Source organism: Loxodonta africana, chromosome 18, assembly GCF_030014295.1.
Source record: "Loxodonta africana isolate mLoxAfr1 chromosome 18, mLoxAfr1.hap2, whole genome shotgun sequence".
Classification (NCBI taxonomy): domain Eukaryota; kingdom Metazoa; phylum Chordata; class Mammalia; order Proboscidea; family Elephantidae; genus Loxodonta; species Loxodonta africana.
In genome coordinates, this window is record NC_087359.1 from 25,412,634 (window position 1) to 25,434,031 (window position 21,398).

The window sequence follows — 21,398 nt, forward strand, 5'->3', positions numbered from 1 at the left end:
AAGACAGCAAAGGAACAGAAGATTCTGAAATTGCCTCTGATAGAAGCATAGGCCTCAGAGGTCCCATAAAAAAAGAAAACACTCTCCAATATCTAGAGGAAGTCCTGGCGCAAGACATTAATAAAATGTTAGAAGACAGGCCAGGTATCAGTTTCTCTAAAACAGGCTGCTCTCCTCCTCTATCCCTATCTTAATCTCAGGCTATAGAAAAGTAAATGCGGCAAAGTACTTATTCCTTCAAACTGAAATTAAGAGGAAGACTGAAAATAAAGACAGAAAAGGAGTCAAAGAGGATTCACGTTTGTTATATCAGAACAAATCCACCTTCTCCTCACTTATTAACTACGTCATTATCTCACATTTTGCATTTATGAGAACAGTAAAAAAAAATCTACTTTTTTTTTGCGTTAACATGGCCAATGAGACATATAGCACGCACCTACATTTTCCACATCTCAGGTTTATTGGGAAGATCCTGGCCCACTGACAGTACTTGCTACAGCCAGGTGAGGACCTGTGTAACTGTTTGAAATGGACAAAACAGGCGTGTGCCACAAATTACTGTTTTTATAGGGTATTGTATGAGGTGGTACATCTTAGAGGTGTGATTGTGCAAAACTTCTTTCTCTTTTGGCTTTTGTACAGCAAGGTAAGTCTCGTAAGTATACTTCCGGGCTCTTGTGTGTTATTTGGAAGTTACATTCTCACAAGGATTCCATGTTCACAGGAATACTATCATTTTCAGGCATCAGCACGAAATGCAGTATACCCAACGTACCTCCAGAGTCCAGGGGGACATATGCATCTCACCAATTCCACCACCAGGGTACAGAGGGGCATATGCATCTCACATAATATGTGGTCATCTTCCATTTTTGCATAACACCAATTTCACATTAATGACCTAGTCTTTGGAATCTAACCATGTCAGTAAGTGAGGAGAGAGTGTAGTAGGTTTGCACAGAGCTGCTCACTTTAGGCCAAACAAGATGAAGGACAAGTGCCTAGACAGCTATAAAAATACTTCATCAAAAGATACAAAAAAGAGATGAACTTATTAGCAAAGCAGGGGGATGGGAAGGAGGAAGGAAAAGAGGAAGGGAAGAAGGGAGAGGACCACCCATCATTCTGGAGGGAAAGAAAACATACCTTAAAAAGCAGACAACTGGAGTTGCAGGAGTCATAGGAGAACTTAATAAGAACATGAGTGCAATAAAAGAATTCAAAGACAAGGAAATAAACAATAGAATTAACTGATGGCCAAATTAACTCCACCAGAAAATATACTCTAAATGAGAAACAATGAGCTGAGTAAACACTGCTGAAAAAGGAACATTGTATACCAAGAAAAATTGATTCAGACTGAGGAAAAGAATGACTTAGAAATACTAAACTAAGCTCAAACATGGAAGAACTCAAGGAATATTAATACCTAAATCACTCCTGGAAAAAAAAAAAAATAAGGCACTTGAGCATAAAATTCAGGCAACCAAGAGATGACTAGAGAATCTAAGATCAACATTTAGTGCCAAAAGACACTGGGACAACATGTACAAAGCTTCAGGGAAAAAAAAAGATGACCAAAGAATTTTAAGCCTAGCCAACCTATCATTCAAAAATAAGGGAACAAATAGTGATTCCAGCATATAAAAATGCAGTGAATACAGCTACTATAAGCCCTTCTTGAAAAAACTATTATTGATGAAATCTCACTTTACAAAAATGTATTTCTTATATAATATGACCTGAAAGTTGAAATTACTCCTTGATCCATGGACTGCAGAATGGATGCTTTGTGAAAACATTAATTCCCTTGTACATCTCCACCAGAGCCTTTGGGTGACCAGGTGCATTGTGAATAAGCAGTAATATTTTGAAAGGAATCTTTTTTTCTGAACAGTAGGTCTCAACAGTGGGCTTAAAATATTCAGTAAACCATGTTGTAAAGAGATGTGCTCTCATCAAGGCTTTGTTGTTTCATTTATAGAGCACAGGCAGAGTAGACTTAAGGGCCCTAGGATTTTTGGAATGGTAAATGAGCAATAGATTCAACTTAAACTTGCCAGCTGCATTAGCCCCTAACGAGAGAGTCAGCCTGTCGTTTGAAACTCTGAAGCCAGGAACTGACTTCTCTTCTCTAGCTATGAAATTCCTAAATGGCATCTTTGTCCAATATAAGGCTGTTTCCTCTACACTGAAAATTTGTTGTTTAGTGTAGCTACCTTCATCAATTATCTTAGCAAGATCTTCTGGATAACTTGCTGCAGCTTCTACATCATTATTTGCTGCTTCATTTTGCAATTTTATGTTACGAAGACAGCTTCTTTCCTTAACCCTCATGAACCAAACTCTGCTAGCTTCAAACTTTTTATCAGTAGATTCCTCACCTCTTTCAGCCTTCATAGAATTGAAGAGAGTTAGGGCCTTGCTCTGGATTAGGCTTTGGCTTAAGGGAATGTTGTGGCTGGTTTGATCGTCTATCCAGACCACTAAAACTTTCTCCATATCAGCAATAAGGCTGTTTCACTTTCTTATTATTCATGTATTCACTGGAATAGCACTTTAAATTTCCTTCAAAAGCTTTTCCTTTGCATTCACAACCTGGCTAACTGTTTGGTGCAAGAGGCCTAGCTTTCCGCCTGTACTGGCTTTCAACATGCCTTTCTCACTAAGCTTAATCATTTCTAGCTTTTGATTTAAAGTAAGAGACATGAGATTCTTCCTTTCACTTGAACACTTAGAGGCCATTGTAGGGATTAGTGATCAGCCTAATTTCAATACTGTCACGTCTCAGGGAATAGGGAGGCCAGAGGACTGGGAGAGAGACAGGGGAACAGCCAGTTGGTAGAGCAGTCAGAACACACACATTTATCAATTAAGTTCACTGTCTTTTATCGGCACAGTTCGTGGTGCCCCAAAACAATTAAAATAGTAACATTAAATATCACTGATCACAGACCACCATAACCGATATAATAACAATGAAAAAGTGTGAAATATTGCAAGAATTGCCAAAATGTGATTCAGAGACACAAAGGGAGCACATGCTATTGATGAAATGGCACTCAACACAGAGTTATCACAACCCTTCAATTTGTAAAAAACGAAGAGCAATAACATGAGGTATGCCTACACTATGACTGATAAACTAGAGTGGTGGGGTGGGTGGAAGTAATTTCCTCATTTTTTAAAGTTAGGGAGTAAATTAATGCTATCTAAATTGAACCATGAAATTTAAAAATGACTCCAACCTCAATGTATTTTTTAAATCTTTATTTAACTTTCTAAAAAATCATGTTTCATATGAAGAAACTTTTTAACTTCAGAAACTCCTTCAGTTTCCTTTGTTTCTTTGTTGTTGTTGTTGTTAGGTGCCGTCAAGTTGGCTCCAACTCAGAGTGATATTATGTATAAAAGAACAAAACACTGCCTGGTCCTGTGCCACCCTCACAATCATTTCTATTTTTGAGCCCATTGTTTCTTTACTTTCAACTAATTTCACATAAAATTAAATATTTTAATAATAAATGGCAAAAATAGCATAGTTCTGTTTCTAAAAAAATACTTTTGTCTATATATTTACTTATCTATCTACTTAATCTATCTCTTGTAGACAATAGTCATTTCTGGGAGATAAGATCTGGGTAGAATTTTTCCTTTCTTCTTTGTGTGTACTTAAACATGTCAAATGGCAACGGCTTTAGGGGACTACTGTGCTGGCACTGCAAAATCCTTTATTAAGGGACCTGATCCCTTTCAAACATGGGTTTCAGGTCTGTGAACTAAAGTCTGAAAACTTGAAGAACAACCATGAGTTTCCCTTAAGTGGAAAATTATCTAAATCTCACTCATTAACTCTTGACTCTTTTTTGATGTTGTACAAGTCAAGTAGCACCCTAGATGGCTATCATATCCCTCAAAGCACCATGCTCTATTCACTCTCACCACAGATCCCTGCAGGACAAGAAACCTTGACTGCCAGTCTTGCCTTGTTGCCACTACAGTAATTACTTCCACCTTGAATATGACAGTTAAGTGCCTCCACTCGATGTCTGCCATTTTGAAACACTACCACCTCATACGGTCAGCCCTGGCCTGCAGAAGAAGTCAAGTGTAGCATCTCAGAGGTGTTAATGCCCTAATCACTAGTGCATTCCTCAGTACTTCAGTGATGGGTACATCCTCCAGGCCTCCCAGGTGGTGGTTCTCCGGTCTAAAGTAACAAAACCATTCTAATATTCTCATCTTCTGGAGACTTTTGACCTCTCCTTAGTACTATGCCAAGGCAGTTCTAGCATCTCCACCTCAGAAAAATGTGACTGGAAGAGTTATGGAAGACCACTACCTACTATAAACAGAAACTACTGTAACATGCTACATTTTTTTAAAAAATAGAGATGAAGGACAGTTTAAGCACTGTGAACCCTATCAACAGTAGTCATGGAAGATCACTATCTACTAAAAACACAAACTATAGTTAACAAGGTGTCCTGCTGGCACAGTGGTTAAGAGCTATGGCTGCTAACCAAAATGTCAGCAGTTCAAATCCACCAGCTGCTCCTTGGAAACCCTATGGGGCAGTTCTACTCTGTCCTATAAGTTGGCTATGAATTGGAATCAACTCAACAGCAATGTTTGTTCATTTGTTTTGGTATAGTAAACATGCTACATTAAAAAAAAAAATAGAGATGAAGGATAGTTCAAGCACTGTGTATCCTATCAATAAGTATATAAATCAGACTGTTAGTCATAGAAGGAGTCCTGGAGGCACAATAGCTAAGCACTTGGCTGCTAACTGAAAGGCTGGCAGTTGGAATCCACCCAGTGTTTCAATGAGAGAAAGACCTGGTCATCTGCTGCGGTAAAGATGATAGCCAAGAAAACCCTATGGAGAAGTTCTACTCTGTCGCATGGGGTTGCTATGAGTCAGAATTGACTTGACAGCACCCAACAACAACAAATGAGTCAAGGAGCACTTTACTTTAAATTGTTAGCCATTAAAAGACTGATTTTCCTAAGAGGCTTTCCAGGTAACACATCCATATCACCCCACATCCTACTTAAGGGCTCCTTATGGAAAACGTTTGCTTCTTAACGGTGAAATTTAGTACTACTTTTACGTAAGTGGTAAAACTCATGGCAACAAGATCCACACTAAAATATAGGTGCATCATGCCCTGGCATTTCTCATTTAATTAGATAAAGACATCCTCATCAGGTTATGTTTCTGAGCAGTTTTTTTTTTGCATCTGCAATAGAGTACACATACAAAACCAAACCCCAAATCCACTGCCATAACAATCTCAGAGGGCTTTCAAGGCTTTAAATCCCTGCAGAAGCATACTGCCACATCTTCCTCCCACAGAGCTGATTGTTTCAAACTGTCAACCTTTTGGTTAGTGGTCAATCACTTTAACCACTGTGCCACAAGGGCTCCATGTACTTACTCATGGTATGTCAAAAAATAGGTTATGAAATTGTCTAGTGCTCCAAAAATTTAGCTTCAGTGGGACAGAATCAACTGTAAAGTTAGCATAGTTTCAGTAGACTGGTTCTGTATCCTTACTAAAAGATGCTGGAATCTTGGAAAAAAATTGCAATTATATGATGTAAAATGTATTTAAATGAGAAATAAGAGTGCCTTCTGGGGCAGTTCTTGGAGCCCTGGTGGCATGGTGGTTAAGAGATTGGCTGCTAATGAAAACATCAGCAGTTCAAATCCACCAGCCACTCCTTGGCAACACTATAGGCCAGTTCTACTCTGTCCTTTAGGGTCACTATGAGACGGAATTGATTCGACGGCAACAGGTTTGGTTTTTTGTTTAATGCTCTCCAGAAGCCCTGGTGGTACAGTGGTTAAGCATTCAACTGCTAACCAAAGGTTGGCAGTTTGAATTCACCAGCCCCTCTTTGGAAGCCCTGTAAGGCAGTTTTACTCTGTCCTACAGGGTTGCTAGGAGCCCTGGTGGCACAGTGGTTAAGAACATGGCTGCTAACCAAAGGTCGGCTGTTTGAATCCACCAGCTGCTCCTTGGAAACCCTATGGGGCAGTTCTACTCTGTCCTACAGGATCACTGAGTCAGAATCGACGCAACAGCAATGGGTTTGGTTGTTTTTGTTTTTTTTATTCCCGTGGAGCAGCTCCACTCTGTCACATGGGGTCGCTATGAGTTGAAGTTGACTCAGTGGCACCTAACAACACAACAAAAAGAAATTTAAAGACATACAATCTGCTTTGACTTTTTGGAGTCAGAGCAAAAATATATTTTAGCACAGAAAATAACTACAATATGGTCTGTCTTCCTGAACATCTTGACAGAAAGACATCAAACATACAGTAAAAAACAGGCAATGTGGCAAGAGCAGAGAGAGAATGTGTCACCTGTGAGTGGCCATGTGGCTCCAGAATTAGATGTTTCTTACAAACAAAAGAGCCATCCACGAAGTCTATTAATTCACAGTTCAGTTTAATCATTCGTGTTCTCTTTATTTAAAAGTTTAATGTTACTGTGCTAACTTGCTATTGGAGCCCTGGTGGTGCAGTGGTTAAGAGCCTGACTGCTAACCAAAAGGTCGGCAGTTCGAATCTGCCAGCTGCTTCTTGGAAACCCTATGAGGCAGCTCTACTCTGTCCTATGGGGTTGCTACGAGTCAGAATCCACTCAATGGCAATGGGTTAACTTGCTATTAGAGATGGTTCAACAGCCTGCCAGGATATAATGCATCTTCATTTCTTCTGTCCTCTCTCTTCAACCATGAGTAACCCCTTGCCTCTGAGTAGATTCTGTCTCATAGCAACCCTACAGGACATAGTAGAACTGCCCCCACAGGGTTTCCTAGCCCTGGCGGCGCAATGGTTAAGCACTTGGCTGCTAACTGAAAGGGAAGCAGTTCGAACTCACCAGCTGCTCCCTGGGAGAAAAGAACTGGTGATGTGCTCCTGCCAAGATTACAGCCTGGAAAACCCTACGGGGCAATTCTACTGTCTTCTAGGGTCGCTATGAGTTGGAATTAATTCAATGGCACACAACGACAATTTTTACGGAAGCAGACTGCCACATCTTTCTCCCCTGGGGTGGCTGGCTGGTGGGTTCGAATCTTTGACCCTTCAGTTAGTAGTTGAGTACTTAGCTGTTATGCCACCAGGGCTCCTCCACCCATGAGTGGCCAGTGACAAATCTCCACTGAAGCTACTGAGTGAGGCTCATGACAGACTGAGTCCTGAAGGCTGGAAGCACAGCGATGATGTGCAGGAAAGCTGATAAAGGATGCTGTGCAGGAGGCAGCACTGTCCTCTGCCGTGTTCTTTCCCATTCAATACTTCACAACACTTGCCCAGCACCAGTGACGACTGACAATAATCACCATGAGCTTCTAACACTTCGGAAAAATTAGCTTTTATTTTTTGTGTTTTTATCTTAAATCTTAAGCAAGACTCAGGAAGGATTCAGACAGACAAATGCTTCAAGAATAATTTTTTTCACGGTTTTAATGATGGTCAAATCAAGCCACAGAAATTGAGAAAATTCGCTAAGATTTCACTCGCTTAGATGGGGTTCAAAATTCTTGGGAAAAATACATGCTTTAACTATATACCTTAATTTTAACTTGTTTTACTTTATGTTTTTTTTTTTATCTACTACCTAAAATGCTCTCAGTTCTTTAAAATTTGCACTTCCCTTAATCTAGGACGTCACGGATATTGAATGTGTATGAAATATAAAAACCATCAAAGTTTGCCAACTACTATGGAATTTAGAAGGCCAAACAGATCAACCAGGTTATAAACTCTTCTAACATATGGCTTTGTCTTTACTTTCTCTTTACTTTCATCACTTCATCTACCACAATGTTTCACAATTATCCATCAATCATTTTGAACAGAAGAATGTAGCATTCAGAAGCAATAAAAAATGCATAATTAGAAGTAGTCAGAAGAGAACTACTTCGTCTTCCTCATCAGCAAACTGACCTGTGTACCTGCACAGCCTCTGCCTTTTCTACTGCTTGATGGATAAGCTGTCTTTGCTGTTATCTAAGGTGAACCCTTCCATCTCTGTCCTGGATTCCATCCCCACTTGCCAAGTTAAGCAAAAATTAAGCCCTCATGATTATCCCATCACTGTCCGCACCATCAATATTTCTTCTCGATTGGGCCATCCTTATCAAAAAACATGTTTTTAAAAGGTCTCTATAGCTACTTTGTGGAGAAGTGAATTAAAAAAAAAAAAAAAAACCTCTCCCTTGATGCCACATACCCGTCTAGTTATCACCCCATTTCTCTGCTTCCCTTTTTTTCAAAATTCCTCAAAAGGGTTGCTCACATCTCATTCCCTTCTCCACCCATGTCTTTCAGGCTTTTGTTTCCACACTCTACTGCATCTGGTCTTGTTGCGGTTGCTACTGACCTCACCAAATCCAATGGTCAGTTCTGGGTCCACATTTTACTTCCTCTCTTGGCAGCACCTAAAACAACTGGTTACTCACCCGCTCTTTCCTGAAACACTTCATGTGGCTTTTGGGAAACCATTTTTTTTTTTCTCCCCTTCTACCTCATTGGCTGCTCTTTCTCAGTCTCCTTTTGCCATCTCGGCCACCTCTTCCTCGTCTCTAATTGTTGGCGTACCCCTGGACTCGGTCCTGGCACCTTCTTTTATGTCTCTACTCAATTCTAGTGTCCGCCACAACAATTCACCTGACTGCTCAGGTTGAAAATCTGAGTCACATTTGAGTTCTCTTTCCCTCACACTCCATTTTACATTCACTGATAAGTCCAGTCTGCAAAGTTTATCCCAAATCTGATCATCTGCCACCACCCTCACCACTACCACCCTCGTCCAAGCCATGTGATCTCTTGCCAGACTTCTGCAATTGTCTCCCAACTAGCCTCTGCTTCTCTCCTGCCTCTATACAAAGAATTCTCCATACAGAAGCTAGACAGATCTTTCTAACCTGAACATCAGATCTTGATCAAATGCTCCAATGGTTTCCCATCAAGCTCAGAATAAAATCTAAACTCCCAGCAATGTGTGTGTGTATTGTTTGTCTCCTCTACTATAAGGGCAGGGTTCTGTTTATTTTGTTCACTACTATATCCTTGTCATTGCTATTGGGTGCTGTGGAGTTGATTTCCCCATGTGACAGAGTAGAACTGCCCCATAGGGTTTTCTAGGCTGTAATCTTTACGGGAGCAGATCTCACCAGGTCTTCCTCCCTGCAGAGCTGGTGGGTAGGTTCAAACTGCCTATCTTTTGGTTAGCAGCTGAGCACGTTAACTGCACCATCAGGGCCCCTTTCCATAGCCTAAGCACCTGAAATAGTGCTTAGCACAAAGCAGTTGCTCAATAACATATGTTAAATATTGAATGACTGAGTAGACATTATTTCCACTTTAGATTTTTAATGTATCTAGAAAATGGGAATAATGAGTTGGCCAGATCACTATCTGGGAAACATTTTTAAAACTAAACACATATACTTCATACTGTAGTTACTGAAAAGAACTGCCTTCATCATTGCCCTCTTCATTCTCACTCTAGATAAGGGTACCACTTGTCCTCACTTAACAGAGAAAAGTTCTGGGCAGAGCCAAAAAAAAGGAGACCCAGCCTCAATAGGCTTTCACTAAGTATCAGTGCCCATTCTGAGGAACCTGGGCTCTGAACACTTACCTGTCCTGGACACACGAGCCCAGGCTCTGTAGCTTCATAGCCTGGGTCCTGGGTTCTGGCAGCTGAATGGCTAGGAACCCAGCACTTGGCCTGTTCTCTGTAGGACCTCCTTGTGACTTGTAGCATGGCTGCAGTCACTGGATTAGGTGGTTGTGGGAAGAAATGACTTAAAAGACTGGGAGCTTCACTGGATCAGGGATCACATTTGTCTTGATCACTACCGAGTACTGAGTAGGAGAGCAGCTAATATGTAGTGGAGGCTCAAAAATTATTTATTACAAACTGAGAAACACAGCAAAAAATACTTTTAAAAAGAGTGTGATAAAGTAAGCAAGAAGAACAAGACAAAGAGAATAACAGCAGCATTCCAGCTGCCACCTAGCTGATTCTAATCCATGGCGACTCCATTTGTATCAGAGTAGAACTGTGCTCCAGAGGGTTGTTAATGGCTGGTTTCTGGAAGAAGATCACTAGATCTTTCTTCTGAAATGCCTCTGGGTAGACTCGAACCTCCAACCTTTCAACTAGCAGCCAAGTACATTAACCATTTGCACCACCAAAAAAACCAAACTCGTTGCTGTGGAGTCACTTCCGACTCATAGAGCCCCTATAGGACAGAGCAGAACTGCCCCACAGGGTTTCCAAGGGGCTGGTGGATTTGAGCTGCCAATCTTTTTGGTTGGCAGCCAAGCTCCTAATCACTGAACCACAAGGGACTCCCAAAATAGCAGCACACTGGATAAATAATAAAGTATATATGTGCTTAAAAATCAGTAAGTTATATAAAAAGCCAAGAGATTTTAGGGAGGTCTATAAATTCATGGTCATTAACTCCATCTGGAACCTCAATAGTGAAGAGAAATTTTAAAACTTTTAAACTCTAGTCAGATTGCGCTTGCCATCCCCAAAACAATTTCAAGCAATTCTCACTTCCATTAGCTCTCCAGTCCATGGACTCTCCTGTCCATGATCTTGCCTTCTACCTAACAATCTATAAACCTCTGTGCATTGTCTTCCCTCTGACCAGTTATAAATTAAAAGAGGCCTACACTTTTAGGCTATAAACCGAAAAAACCAAACCCACTGCTGTTGAGTTGATTCCGACTCACAGTGACCCTACAGGACAAAGTAGAACTGCCCCATAGGGTTTATTATCTAAAAATCTAGATAATTAAAATATTTATAAAGGGCTAGATGGTGCCCAGCTACCACTACTGACTGCTCTGGCAGGAATTACAATAAACGGTCCTGCTAGAAGAAAATGTAGAACAAAATTCGAACTCACATACATACACAAAAAAAGACCAGGCTTACTGGTCTGACAAAGACTGGAGAAACCCTGAGAGTATGGTCCCCAGCCACTGTTTTAGCTCAGCAATGAAGTCACTCCTGAGATTCACCCTTCAGCCAAGATTAGAGGCCCATAAAACATAAAGAGACTAAATGGACATACCAGCCCAGGGAGGAGGATGAGAAGGTAGGAGAGGACAGGAAAGCTGGTAATAGGGAACCCAAGGTCGAGAAGGGAGAGTATTGACATGTTGTGGGGTTGGCAACCAATGCCACAAAACAATATGTGTACTAATTTTAATTAGAAGCTAGTTTGTTCTGTAAACCTTCATCTTAAGTACAATAAAAACAAATGAACATCAAAAAAATAATAATTTGATGCCTAATAATAAAACTTGTGCCTTTATAATAAACTGAAGTCACAATTATTTAAGAAAAAAATAAAGTATTTCTAAAGGAAAGGATTGGGAATCACATGCTATCTGCTTTTTAAATATTCCAATCAATCTTCGCATAAATTCCCCACTTGTTTATCTCTTATGATTTCCATCTTACCTTTACTACTGCTTTTTCATACCAAAATATTTTAAGTTTCAAATAATGGTATCTTGCAAGGGGTTGGCCCTCCAGTTTTTTCTTATGATCACTGGACAATACACATTTATTCTTCCTGGAAATTTTGACCACTTGTTTGTCTGCTTAACTACATTTCCCTTTAGAAGCTTTGTACTGAAAAGGGAAGATATAAAATATAAGATTAAAGAATGATATGATGGGATTGTCAAAAACATCTCCATAGTTCAGGAAATCCTACCATGCCTGGTTTGCTGTTTGTTTCTAACTTGAATGAGTTTTGTGAAAAGACAATTCGAATTGTCTTTTTGTTCCAACGGGTTATACAGGAAAGAAACAGGAAATCTTGATGAAAGCTTGGGCTTTACAGGATATTTGTGTGAGTATTTATTCCATGTGTTTGATGTTTTTCTTTCCACATCTGCATACTTGATGCCGGGATTCTGGCTAAGATATTTTAAAATACCATTTTGCTTTTCTGTACCTTTGTTATAGTCCCTGGCATGATGCTTTATATATGGGAGGGCTCAAAATTATAAATGAATAAGGAAACTGAGGCCCAGAAGGTACAAGTCATTCATTTCCTCTGGATGCCAATTCCCTCATTTAAAAGTGTGCTGATTAGACCGGATAACTGCTTCTAAAATTTTTCCACCAAAGTACCCTTAGCAGCAGTGAAAATGAATAGTACCCCCCTGGGGGATCTGGGAGCATAGCTTGAAGCAGCCTCTACAAGTTGGAATTTCTTTGAAATGTCCCATTTTATCTTAAAAATTCATGAGAACTTTGCATTTTACCAAACAGGAAAGTCTGTTTGTTTTAAGAGGAATGTTAACTCAATAGCAAAATTATTTTGTTTTCCCACAACATAATCAAGTGAATCCAACACTCCAGGAACCATGCATGTAGGTTCACACACACTCTGGTGCTTGCTTATACCCCAGGGGTCGCCTACCCTGGTTTGAAAAGCAAGGGCCACGGTGATCAGCATCTCAATCCACTTCCAGCATGAAACGCTTTAATTATAACATGGGGAAAAAATTTACATTTTAGAGAAAAGTAGGATAAAATATTAGAAAAGCTGTCTCACTCTTGCACTTGGGCGGTAACCGAGAAGGTAGGTGGAAGCCCTCGAATGAGGAAATTCAGCTAGACAGGTAGGCATGCAGTAAATGAACCAAAGAAGGCTCTGTCTATCAAGAGACACACAGAAGGGCTGAGAGTCATGTCAGGCAAACAAACCAAAAGTCCCATAACCTTGGATCTGGAAGGGGCCATACCAGAAGGGCTGCCCACCAAACGCACATTATCACCCCACAACCCACCCCAAGGATACTTGACTTCATCACCCTCACGATGGGCAACTTACTTTCTCACAAGACAAGCCATTCCACATTTGAATAGTTCTTGAGAAAAGATCTACTTGAACAACTCAAAACATTGCTTACAGGACCATCTATACCAGGTCTAATTTCTGGCCCCTCAATTCCATGGGGAAGCCATTAGGGTACAGGTAAAGAACATGGCTCAGGCTCAGGTTCTGGTTCCAAAACCAGAACGAAACCCATTGCTGACGAGGCAATTTTGATTCATAGCAACACTACAGGACAGAGTAGAACTGCCCCATAGGGTTTCCAAGGCTGTAATCTTTACGGAAGCAGACTGCCACATCTGTTTGCCATGGCGCAGCTGGCGGGCTGAACTCACTGACTTTCTCGTTAGCAACCTGGTTCTGGTTCTAACACCTACTAAATGTGTGGGACCTCAGGTCAGTTATTTAAATGAATTTAGTTCAGTTTTTACAACTAAAAAGTGGGAATGAGAAATAACTGTACTTAACCTCATAAGATTGCTATGAAGATGGGAAATAGATGGATGCATGTTAAACATGGAGAATGGTGCCTGGCCCAGAGCAGGTCCTAATAGCTTCCAGCTCTTCGATTATCATCACACAGACTGAGTGTACTATTTCTTGTATGACAGATCTTGAACTCAAAAATAAATAGATATGCAATTTCCCTTAGTCTTGTCTTCCCTCGGCAAAATATCTTTATTTCTTTAAATATTCCCTGCATGACATAGTTCCAGAACTTTCTATAATCTGGAAACTCTGCTTTGAAGATATTTGAGTTTGTCAGTGTCTAACTTAAAGTGTGGTGACCAGAACTGAATTATTCTTTATATGACCTGGTAAGTAAACAGTACACTAGGGCCATATTATATATTACCTCCCTTGTCTCACTGTCTCCGGCTCTGTACTTCCCTTCCCTCTGTATTTCTTTCTTTCTGTCTTCCTTGACATTCCCTGCCCTCATATTTTGGCAGCTGAGTTCTAAACTGAAGCACAGAATTTTACATTCAACCGTAATAAATTTAATCTTCTTAATTTCAGCCTATCATACCAGCTGGTTTAAACCTTCAGAAAACTATTCCTATAAACTCTAAGCAAGCAGAAAACTACTTCTGTATCATCATTCAGTGACAGACACTTAGAAACTTCACTTTAGGTTGATACTACCCATTCAGAGATGGTCCTCTGAACAAGCACTTAATCACATAAACATACCAGTAGCTAAATCATGTTTTTCTCAACTGCCCTATTGAAGGACTTGTCAGATGCCTCAATGAAGTCCAGTTAGTTATATGATATCTACTCCTCTTTCCTTATCTATCAGGCTGGCTACCCTGTAAAGAAGAAAATTAGCTTAGTTTTTAATTGGCTTCATTTTTGGTGAACTTGTACAGGCTTGTAGGAACCAGTGAGATATGCCAATGGTTTTTCGTGATAAGCTTTCACAGCAAAAACCATAACAATCTGGAGTTGCTGCCAAGATATTTCTCCAGTTAATAGAATTTTTCTGTTGAAAAATGGTTAACTAAAAAAAGTTTTTATATCATCACATCAATGAATAGTCTTCTAATAACACTAGCTCATCATATTTCTGCCTTCATCTTTCCTTATTGCCTGGGGTCTTCATTGTCAACATTGATTCTAATGAACAGGGCTGTAAATAAAGGAAGAATAAAAAATGAGCAAAATCTGCACTGACTTGAGAGATCCTTGTATATTTTTGTTAATTCCTGTTATAAACTATATTTGTATCATCTGTCTCTTTTCTATGAAAATAAAATATAGAAAAATTGATACAGCAGTGTACAGTTTCTATTAATATCAACTCTTTGAAGGATTAATCAATTTCCCTTATTGTGTTAAGTATTTTTGACAAAGACTCTACAAAGTTAAAAATTTTGTAGATTAAGCCTATCATATGAAAAAAGCATTGGAGGCTGCCATGGGTTGAATTGTGTCCCCCAAAAAATCTGTGTATCAATTTGGCTATGCCATGGTTCCCAGTATTGTGTGACTGTCCACCATTTTGTCATCTGATTTTCCTATGTGTTGTAAATTCTACCACTATGATGTGAATGAGATGGGTTAGTGACAGTTATACTGATGAGATCTACAAGATTAAATATTGTCATAAGCCAACCTCTTTTGAGATATAGAAGAAAGAAGAGAGCAGAGAGACATGGGAACCTTATACCACCAAAAAAAAAGAAGCACCGGGAGTACAGCGTGTCCTTTGGACCTGGGATTCCTGCGTGGAGAAGCTCCTAGACCAAGGGAAGTTTGATGGCAAGTACCTTCCTCCAGAGCTGACAGAGAGAGACTTCTCCTGGAACTGATCCCCTAAATTTGGACTTGTAGCCTACTAGACTGAGAAAATAAATTTCTCTTTGTTAAAGCTATTTACTTGTGGTATTTCTCTTACAGCAGCACTAGATGACTAAGACAAAGGTTTAACATACTTTCAGATGGATGTATATGAATGTATTTTCATCTCAGTGCTCCTTGCCCAGTCCTCTCCTTCCTTCGCCTTCTTCAACTCCCATACCTTTACTGTTAGATGCCAAGATATTTACGCTCTGTTCTGTAAGTACGTATAAATTGTCCTGAAAGTTGAACATCAATAAATAGCATCTGCCTATCATGTATATATTATTCATCAAGGAACCTTGTTTTGGTGTGTTTAATGTGATTACATCTGTGTTGCTTGATAGAAATTGTTCCCAGAATCAAGTTAAAATGTTTCCTCCTTTTTTACATTTTCTAAGCTCTCCTATCACAGTATGTGTGGCAGATTGTTCAGGCTCACCATACTTGATGTTCTTCTCTGTGATGCCTCTTCCAGCAGAGGCCTATACCAGTGAGGTCATGTGACTTGCTTTGGCCAATGAAATGGGAGTGAATGTTTACTGTGTCACTTCTGAGGAAGTTTTAAGTGCTAGCACATGTTTCAACATCGCCCCTTTTCCACTCCTGGCAATGTTCCTGAGACAGGCTGATCCATCACTCTAGGAAATCAAGAAGCCAACCCTCAAGCCAGCCCTCAAAGCCAAGTCTCCAAAGGCTTTTGGCTTGAATGAGAAATAAACCTCTATGGTTCTATGCCACTGAGATTTGGGGTCATGCTTACCAGAGCAAAACCAAGCTGTCCACATATGATATATTCCATTGTCCTGAAGACTCCACTCTCAGAGAATTCCATTCAGACTGGATATTAACTGACTGCTAAGTAACCCTCTGTAACTTTTCTCCCCTGCTCTTCTAAATTGCTGAATCCAAAATCCTCCCTTTTCTCGGTTTACTCTCTTGTATTGCTAGAGAACATCCTTAAGTAACTTCCCAAGAAAGGGCATATGAAAAATAAACCTTCTGAGTTCATGTCTGGAAATGTCGTTATGTGGCCCACATGATTTAGATAATTTTGGTAAAGATCATTTGCCCTCAGATTTTAAAGGCATTGTTCTTTGAGTATCCAGTTTTGCTGGTTAGAAGTCTGAAATCCTTTGTAGATGGTCTGTTTTTCCCTCTCCAAGTTTCAGTAAGGATTTCAAACTCACATGTCTACAGGGGACAGACCAGTAACATAACTGTACGAAGCAGTGTCTGTAAGACATATGGAGAGTGGAAAGAGTTATGGTGAATTAGTACCAGCTCCAGATAAAGGAAGTAATTGTCTCTCAACTTCAGTTGATTGTTGCCAAGGAAAAATGTGGGCCAGATTTACTAATGTTTCAAGAGAAGATTGGAATTTACATTTTTATATAAAATCTTGTGCATTTTAATTGAAGACAACTCACTCAAAAATTAATTTCAGAAACCCTGAACTGGCCAAACAAATATAAGCATGAGGTCTTGATCTCACCTGTAATCAGTCAGTTTGCCCCCTCTATATTTAGGATTTTCCTTTATCCTTGGGTTCTAAAATTTCACAGGAGAATATTTATTTAGTCTCTTCTTCTTCAGTTCTGGGAAAAACTTCTTGTGTTAATTCCTTAATAATTTCCTTTCCTCTCATCCTTGTTTTATTGCTTGGACTCCTAAATAGACAAATGCTCACAATCCCTGGCTCCTTCACTCTGTCTCTGTCTTTGCCTTTTTGTACTGTTTTCAGGGAGAATTCCTCAACTCTATTCTTGATGAGGTTAAAAGGCAGTGCAGCAGAATAATTATGAGCAAGGGAATTAAATCTAGAAATCATGCCTTTTAATTGTGGCTTTGCCACTGAGGAGTGTGACCTTGGACAAGGTACTTACATTACCTGTGCCTCAGTTTCCTCAATTGTTAAACAGACATAATAATAATATATCTACCTCTACTGCTTTCCTATTTTTTATTTCATTGATTTTTTTATTATAGTATTTTCTCTCTTTTGCTTGCTTTAGGTTTAATTTGCTTGTCTTTTCTAGTTTCCTACAGTAGAAGTTAAAGGCATTGATTTAAGATTATTGTTTTTCAATATAAGCATGTTGTTGTCGTGTGCTATTGAGTTGAGTCCAACTCGTGGCAACCCTATATGACAGAGTAGAACTGCTCCATAAAGTTTCCTAGACTGTCGTATTTACAAGAGCAGATCACTAGGTCTTTTCTCCCATGGAGCCCTGGAGTGGGTCTGAACCACCGACTACAAAGTTAGAGAAAGAAGAAATTTGTGTGGGTCATAAATGTTGTGTACCATTTGAATGAAGAGTTTGAACAAAAGGTGAGTCTTGAAGAATGGGCATGATTTGCTTAGATAAAATGGAGCAGGACAGTCTAGAGAATGAAAATAACAAAGAAAAGCCAATTCACACACTTTTGTCTTTATAACTACCCTGCCTTTAGCAATATTTAGGATTAAAACAACAGCAAAACAACAATCCTAAGCACATATATCAGACTTCCTCTGCACTGAACACAAGTAAACCACTAACTGTTCTCACTTAAGAATGTTAGTAATCACAATTGACTAATATTAGTTTTTCTTGTAATACTTAGTTAATAAAGGATTAAGACCATAAGAATAAAAAAAATTATTGCCATTTTCAGATTAAAAAGTTCAAATATTGCATTTAGAAGAAAACTTTCTTAATCTGAATGACTAAGCTAATTAAGGCTATTCCAGATGTTGAGAAACCAAGGCAAGCAAATTAGACAAATAAGTACATATTTAACAGTCACCTTAGAAACCCCAAGAATAGGCAGGGCTATGTTTTTTTTAAAGAAGACTTTTTTTTTAACGAATAAGTAAAAGAACAAAATCTAAATTCTGTGAGGTCCTGTAACTCTTAGTCCTTCCTAGCCTACCTCTTCCCCCTCATCTCCTACACCTGGAACCTTCCCACTCCAGTTTTTGTTGCAAGACACTCCCAAATTGTTCTAATCTCAGAATCTTTGAACTTGCTGTTCCCTCACCCTGGAACACTACTCTTCCAGAAATTTCACGGCTGGCTTCTTCTGATTTTCTAGAGCTCTGGGCAGAAATGTCCCTGGCTCAGAGAGCTTCCGTTACTACTTAACGCTGGTAATTAACTCCCTTACCACCTTCTACCTCCCAAAGTCTATGACATGCCCCCTTTTCCTCTTCATAAATTACTCTTTGAGATTATTTCATTTTTCATTTGTGGTCTGGCTGCCCACTGAAATATAAGCTCTGTAAGAGAAGGAACCTTGTCTGTCTGCCGTACTGCTCACCCCCGTGTCGAAAACAGTGCCTGGCACATAGTAGGTACTCCAAACTATTTATCAAATAAATGAATAAATAAAACTATTGCTCTAACAGGAATAGAAGAAATCAAGAGCCACAATAGATGTCTCCATTAAACATTCAGATTAACAAACTGTTGAAGTAGACTTCACTGGGCAGTTAAAACTCTCTGTTCCTGTATTTTACTGAAATCAACAATATTTTAAATATATTGGTAATATGAGTTCTTAAAATTCTTCATTATGCAGATTTTATAATAGGAGTTTTTAAAAGAGCAATTACGCATGTATTAAAAAAAGGCACCATCCAATCAAAGACCAACCTGCTGTTCATATCTTTTTTTGACATCTTCTAGCTGCCATAAAAAATCTTTTGACTGTTTCTCACGAAGAGACTTGGATCTAGTTAGATCTGCTTCTACTTTTTCCATCTACAAAATTAGAAAAACAAATATTAAATTTTTTAAACAAAAATAGCATATTTCATGTTTTTGTAATTTGCTTATCAGAATGACAGATTTCAAGCACCTCATCAATCAAAATAGTAACTTTAAAGATGATAAAATAACGGAAAATACATCAATTTATTTTAATATTAGTTTAAGGCAGGAAAATTGAAACTGACATATAACTAAATAAATTCTAATGTTATAACTGTAATTGGTAGAAACATAACTTTGGACATTCAAGTATTTATTCTACAAGATTTTATCAAGCCCTTGGTATGTACAAGACATTGTGCTCAATAGAAAATCTTTGCAAATGACACACCCGATAAGAGACCTGTACCTAGCATATATAAAGAACTCTAACAGTTCAATAATAAATGGACAATTAAACCCAACTGCCCCCAAAATGAGCAAAAAACTTCAATATACATTTCTCTAAAGAAGATATAGAAATGGCCAATAAGCACACAAGAAGATGCTCGACATCATCAGTCATTAGGGAAATCTAAATCCAAATCCCACTGGGATGACTATACTCATGAAGACAGATAATAACAAATGTTGATGAAAATACGAAGAAGCCACTTTGGAAAATAATTTGGCAAAAAAACCTTCTCAAAAAAGTTACATCCAGAGTTATCATATGATCCAGCACTTTCACTCCCAGATATATACCTAAGAAAACTGAAAAACAATGTCCACATAAAACCCTGTACATGAAGTTCATAGCAGCAGCATTCATGACAGCCAAAAAAAAAAAAAGGGAAACAACTCAAGTATCTATTAACTGATGAATATATAAACAAAATGTGATACTATCAGGGCTGCTATTTCATATGTCTCCTCCTCTGGAGTATAATCCCATGTTTGCTGACATTTCCCAACTATTTAGCATGGTGCATGGCACAATAAATACTAATCGAACGGGGAAAAAAGACAGTATGTACCCAGTGTGTCATGATTTGCCAAATGAACAATTTGTCACATGCAATAGTACCATGTTCTTCCTAACCCACACAAAATAGCTACCTATGGAACTGTGGAATAAATAAAATGAACAAATAAAATTTTAAAAATCTAACTTTTTACCGCCTAGAAAATTAGATAAATCATTGTCCTTGCTCTCATCAGATGCTTTTATACATGACAGAAAAGAGATGTTTTTATATACACTGTTGGAAAAAGTTCTTCATGTTAATACCATGAAAATGGCACCTTTTGTTCAATGTAGTACAGTATTTAATTTGTCTTCCTACCCACAGACTGAACATTTTAATTTAGGAAAAATTTTTTTTTTCTGATGCAATTGTTAGTTAGTGTGACAACAGCTCTACCACTGGCAACTATATTACTTATTATTCTGCTTCACTGAGATGTTGAGATATTTCTTCTTTTCAACTTGTACACAATACCCTCTTTCAGGTTACTTTTCAGTAACTCTAAGATTATTTAAAACAAGAATATTTGGGGAAATTAACCATGAAAAATGATTCCTTCAGAGTTTTGTGTTAAATTTGAAAAAACATTCAAATGCATTTATTCAAACATGATTAAGCGTTAAGATTTTGGGAGCAAAGACATCCTTTGCAAGGCTGCCAGTTTCACAGGATGAGAAGACCTAAAAACATATTACCACCCATACTGCTGTCTAAGAAGGCCTTTCCATTTCTGGTTCTCACACTAATGTCTGAGGTATGTAGATTATGGCATCATATTTGGCAACTAAGTATTTCTTTGTTAAATATCAAGAATCAAAATCCTGAAAATAATAAGTCATCAGCTTCCAAATTCAATGATCAGAGTTCTAAGATTATTGATCCATAAATAATCAGTACTGTGGTCAAGAACAAGTTCACTAAGGAATTACTAAAGGAAGCAGAGTTAAGCCCACTTTGCTTTGTTTTGTTTCTAGCTGAAGACTTAGGTTTCAAGTGGAAACAAATATTTCTTTTTAAAAAAGTTAGCTATGTTCCTCCCCTCAAGCCCTTGGGAAAAGAAAACTAGATAGGATTTTACAATAGTAAGCCAAAAAAAAAAAAAATTTTTTTTTAATAAAGGGAAATAAAGTCTTCAAAAATGTAATATGTCATTTAGTACCCTTAAACTATAATTAACAAGACAGGGTGACTACACAGGAAGTTTACATGATACTCTTGAAGACACAAGAATTCTGCTGGTGACCCTCAAATCTCAATTCTTACCCAAGTTTCAGTCTTCAACTTTCAACCATTGAGGAAAACTCACATCCTTACCTATAGTAACAGCTTTCTCTTCCACCTCCGCACACACCACCAGCACATCCACTCTATTTTCTTCTTCCTACACTCCAGTCTCCAACTTCCAACTATTTGGGGAAAACTCCAGTCTTACCTACAGTAATAGCCT

The 21,398-nt window shown here is 38.6% G+C and overlaps 1 protein-coding gene across 17 annotated transcripts in view; it reads right to left on the reverse strand.

Annotated features, from left to right (window-relative positions):
- CEP112 (centrosomal protein 112) overlaps positions 1–21,398 on the reverse strand; it is a 462,579-nt gene that overhangs the window by 264,142 nt on the left and 177,039 nt on the right. For 16 of the 17 annotated variants that reach the window (XM_064270872.1, XM_064270863.1, XM_023556970.2 and 13 more), the window contains one exon: positions 18,888–18,995. The exons of the other annotated variant lie outside the window; for it this stretch is intronic. In XM_064270872.1, coding sequence (XP_064126942.1) covers positions 18,888–18,995 — 108 coding nt within the window. The remainder of the gene's footprint in view (positions 1–18,887; positions 18,996–21,398) is intronic. 17 annotated transcript variants of the gene reach the window in all.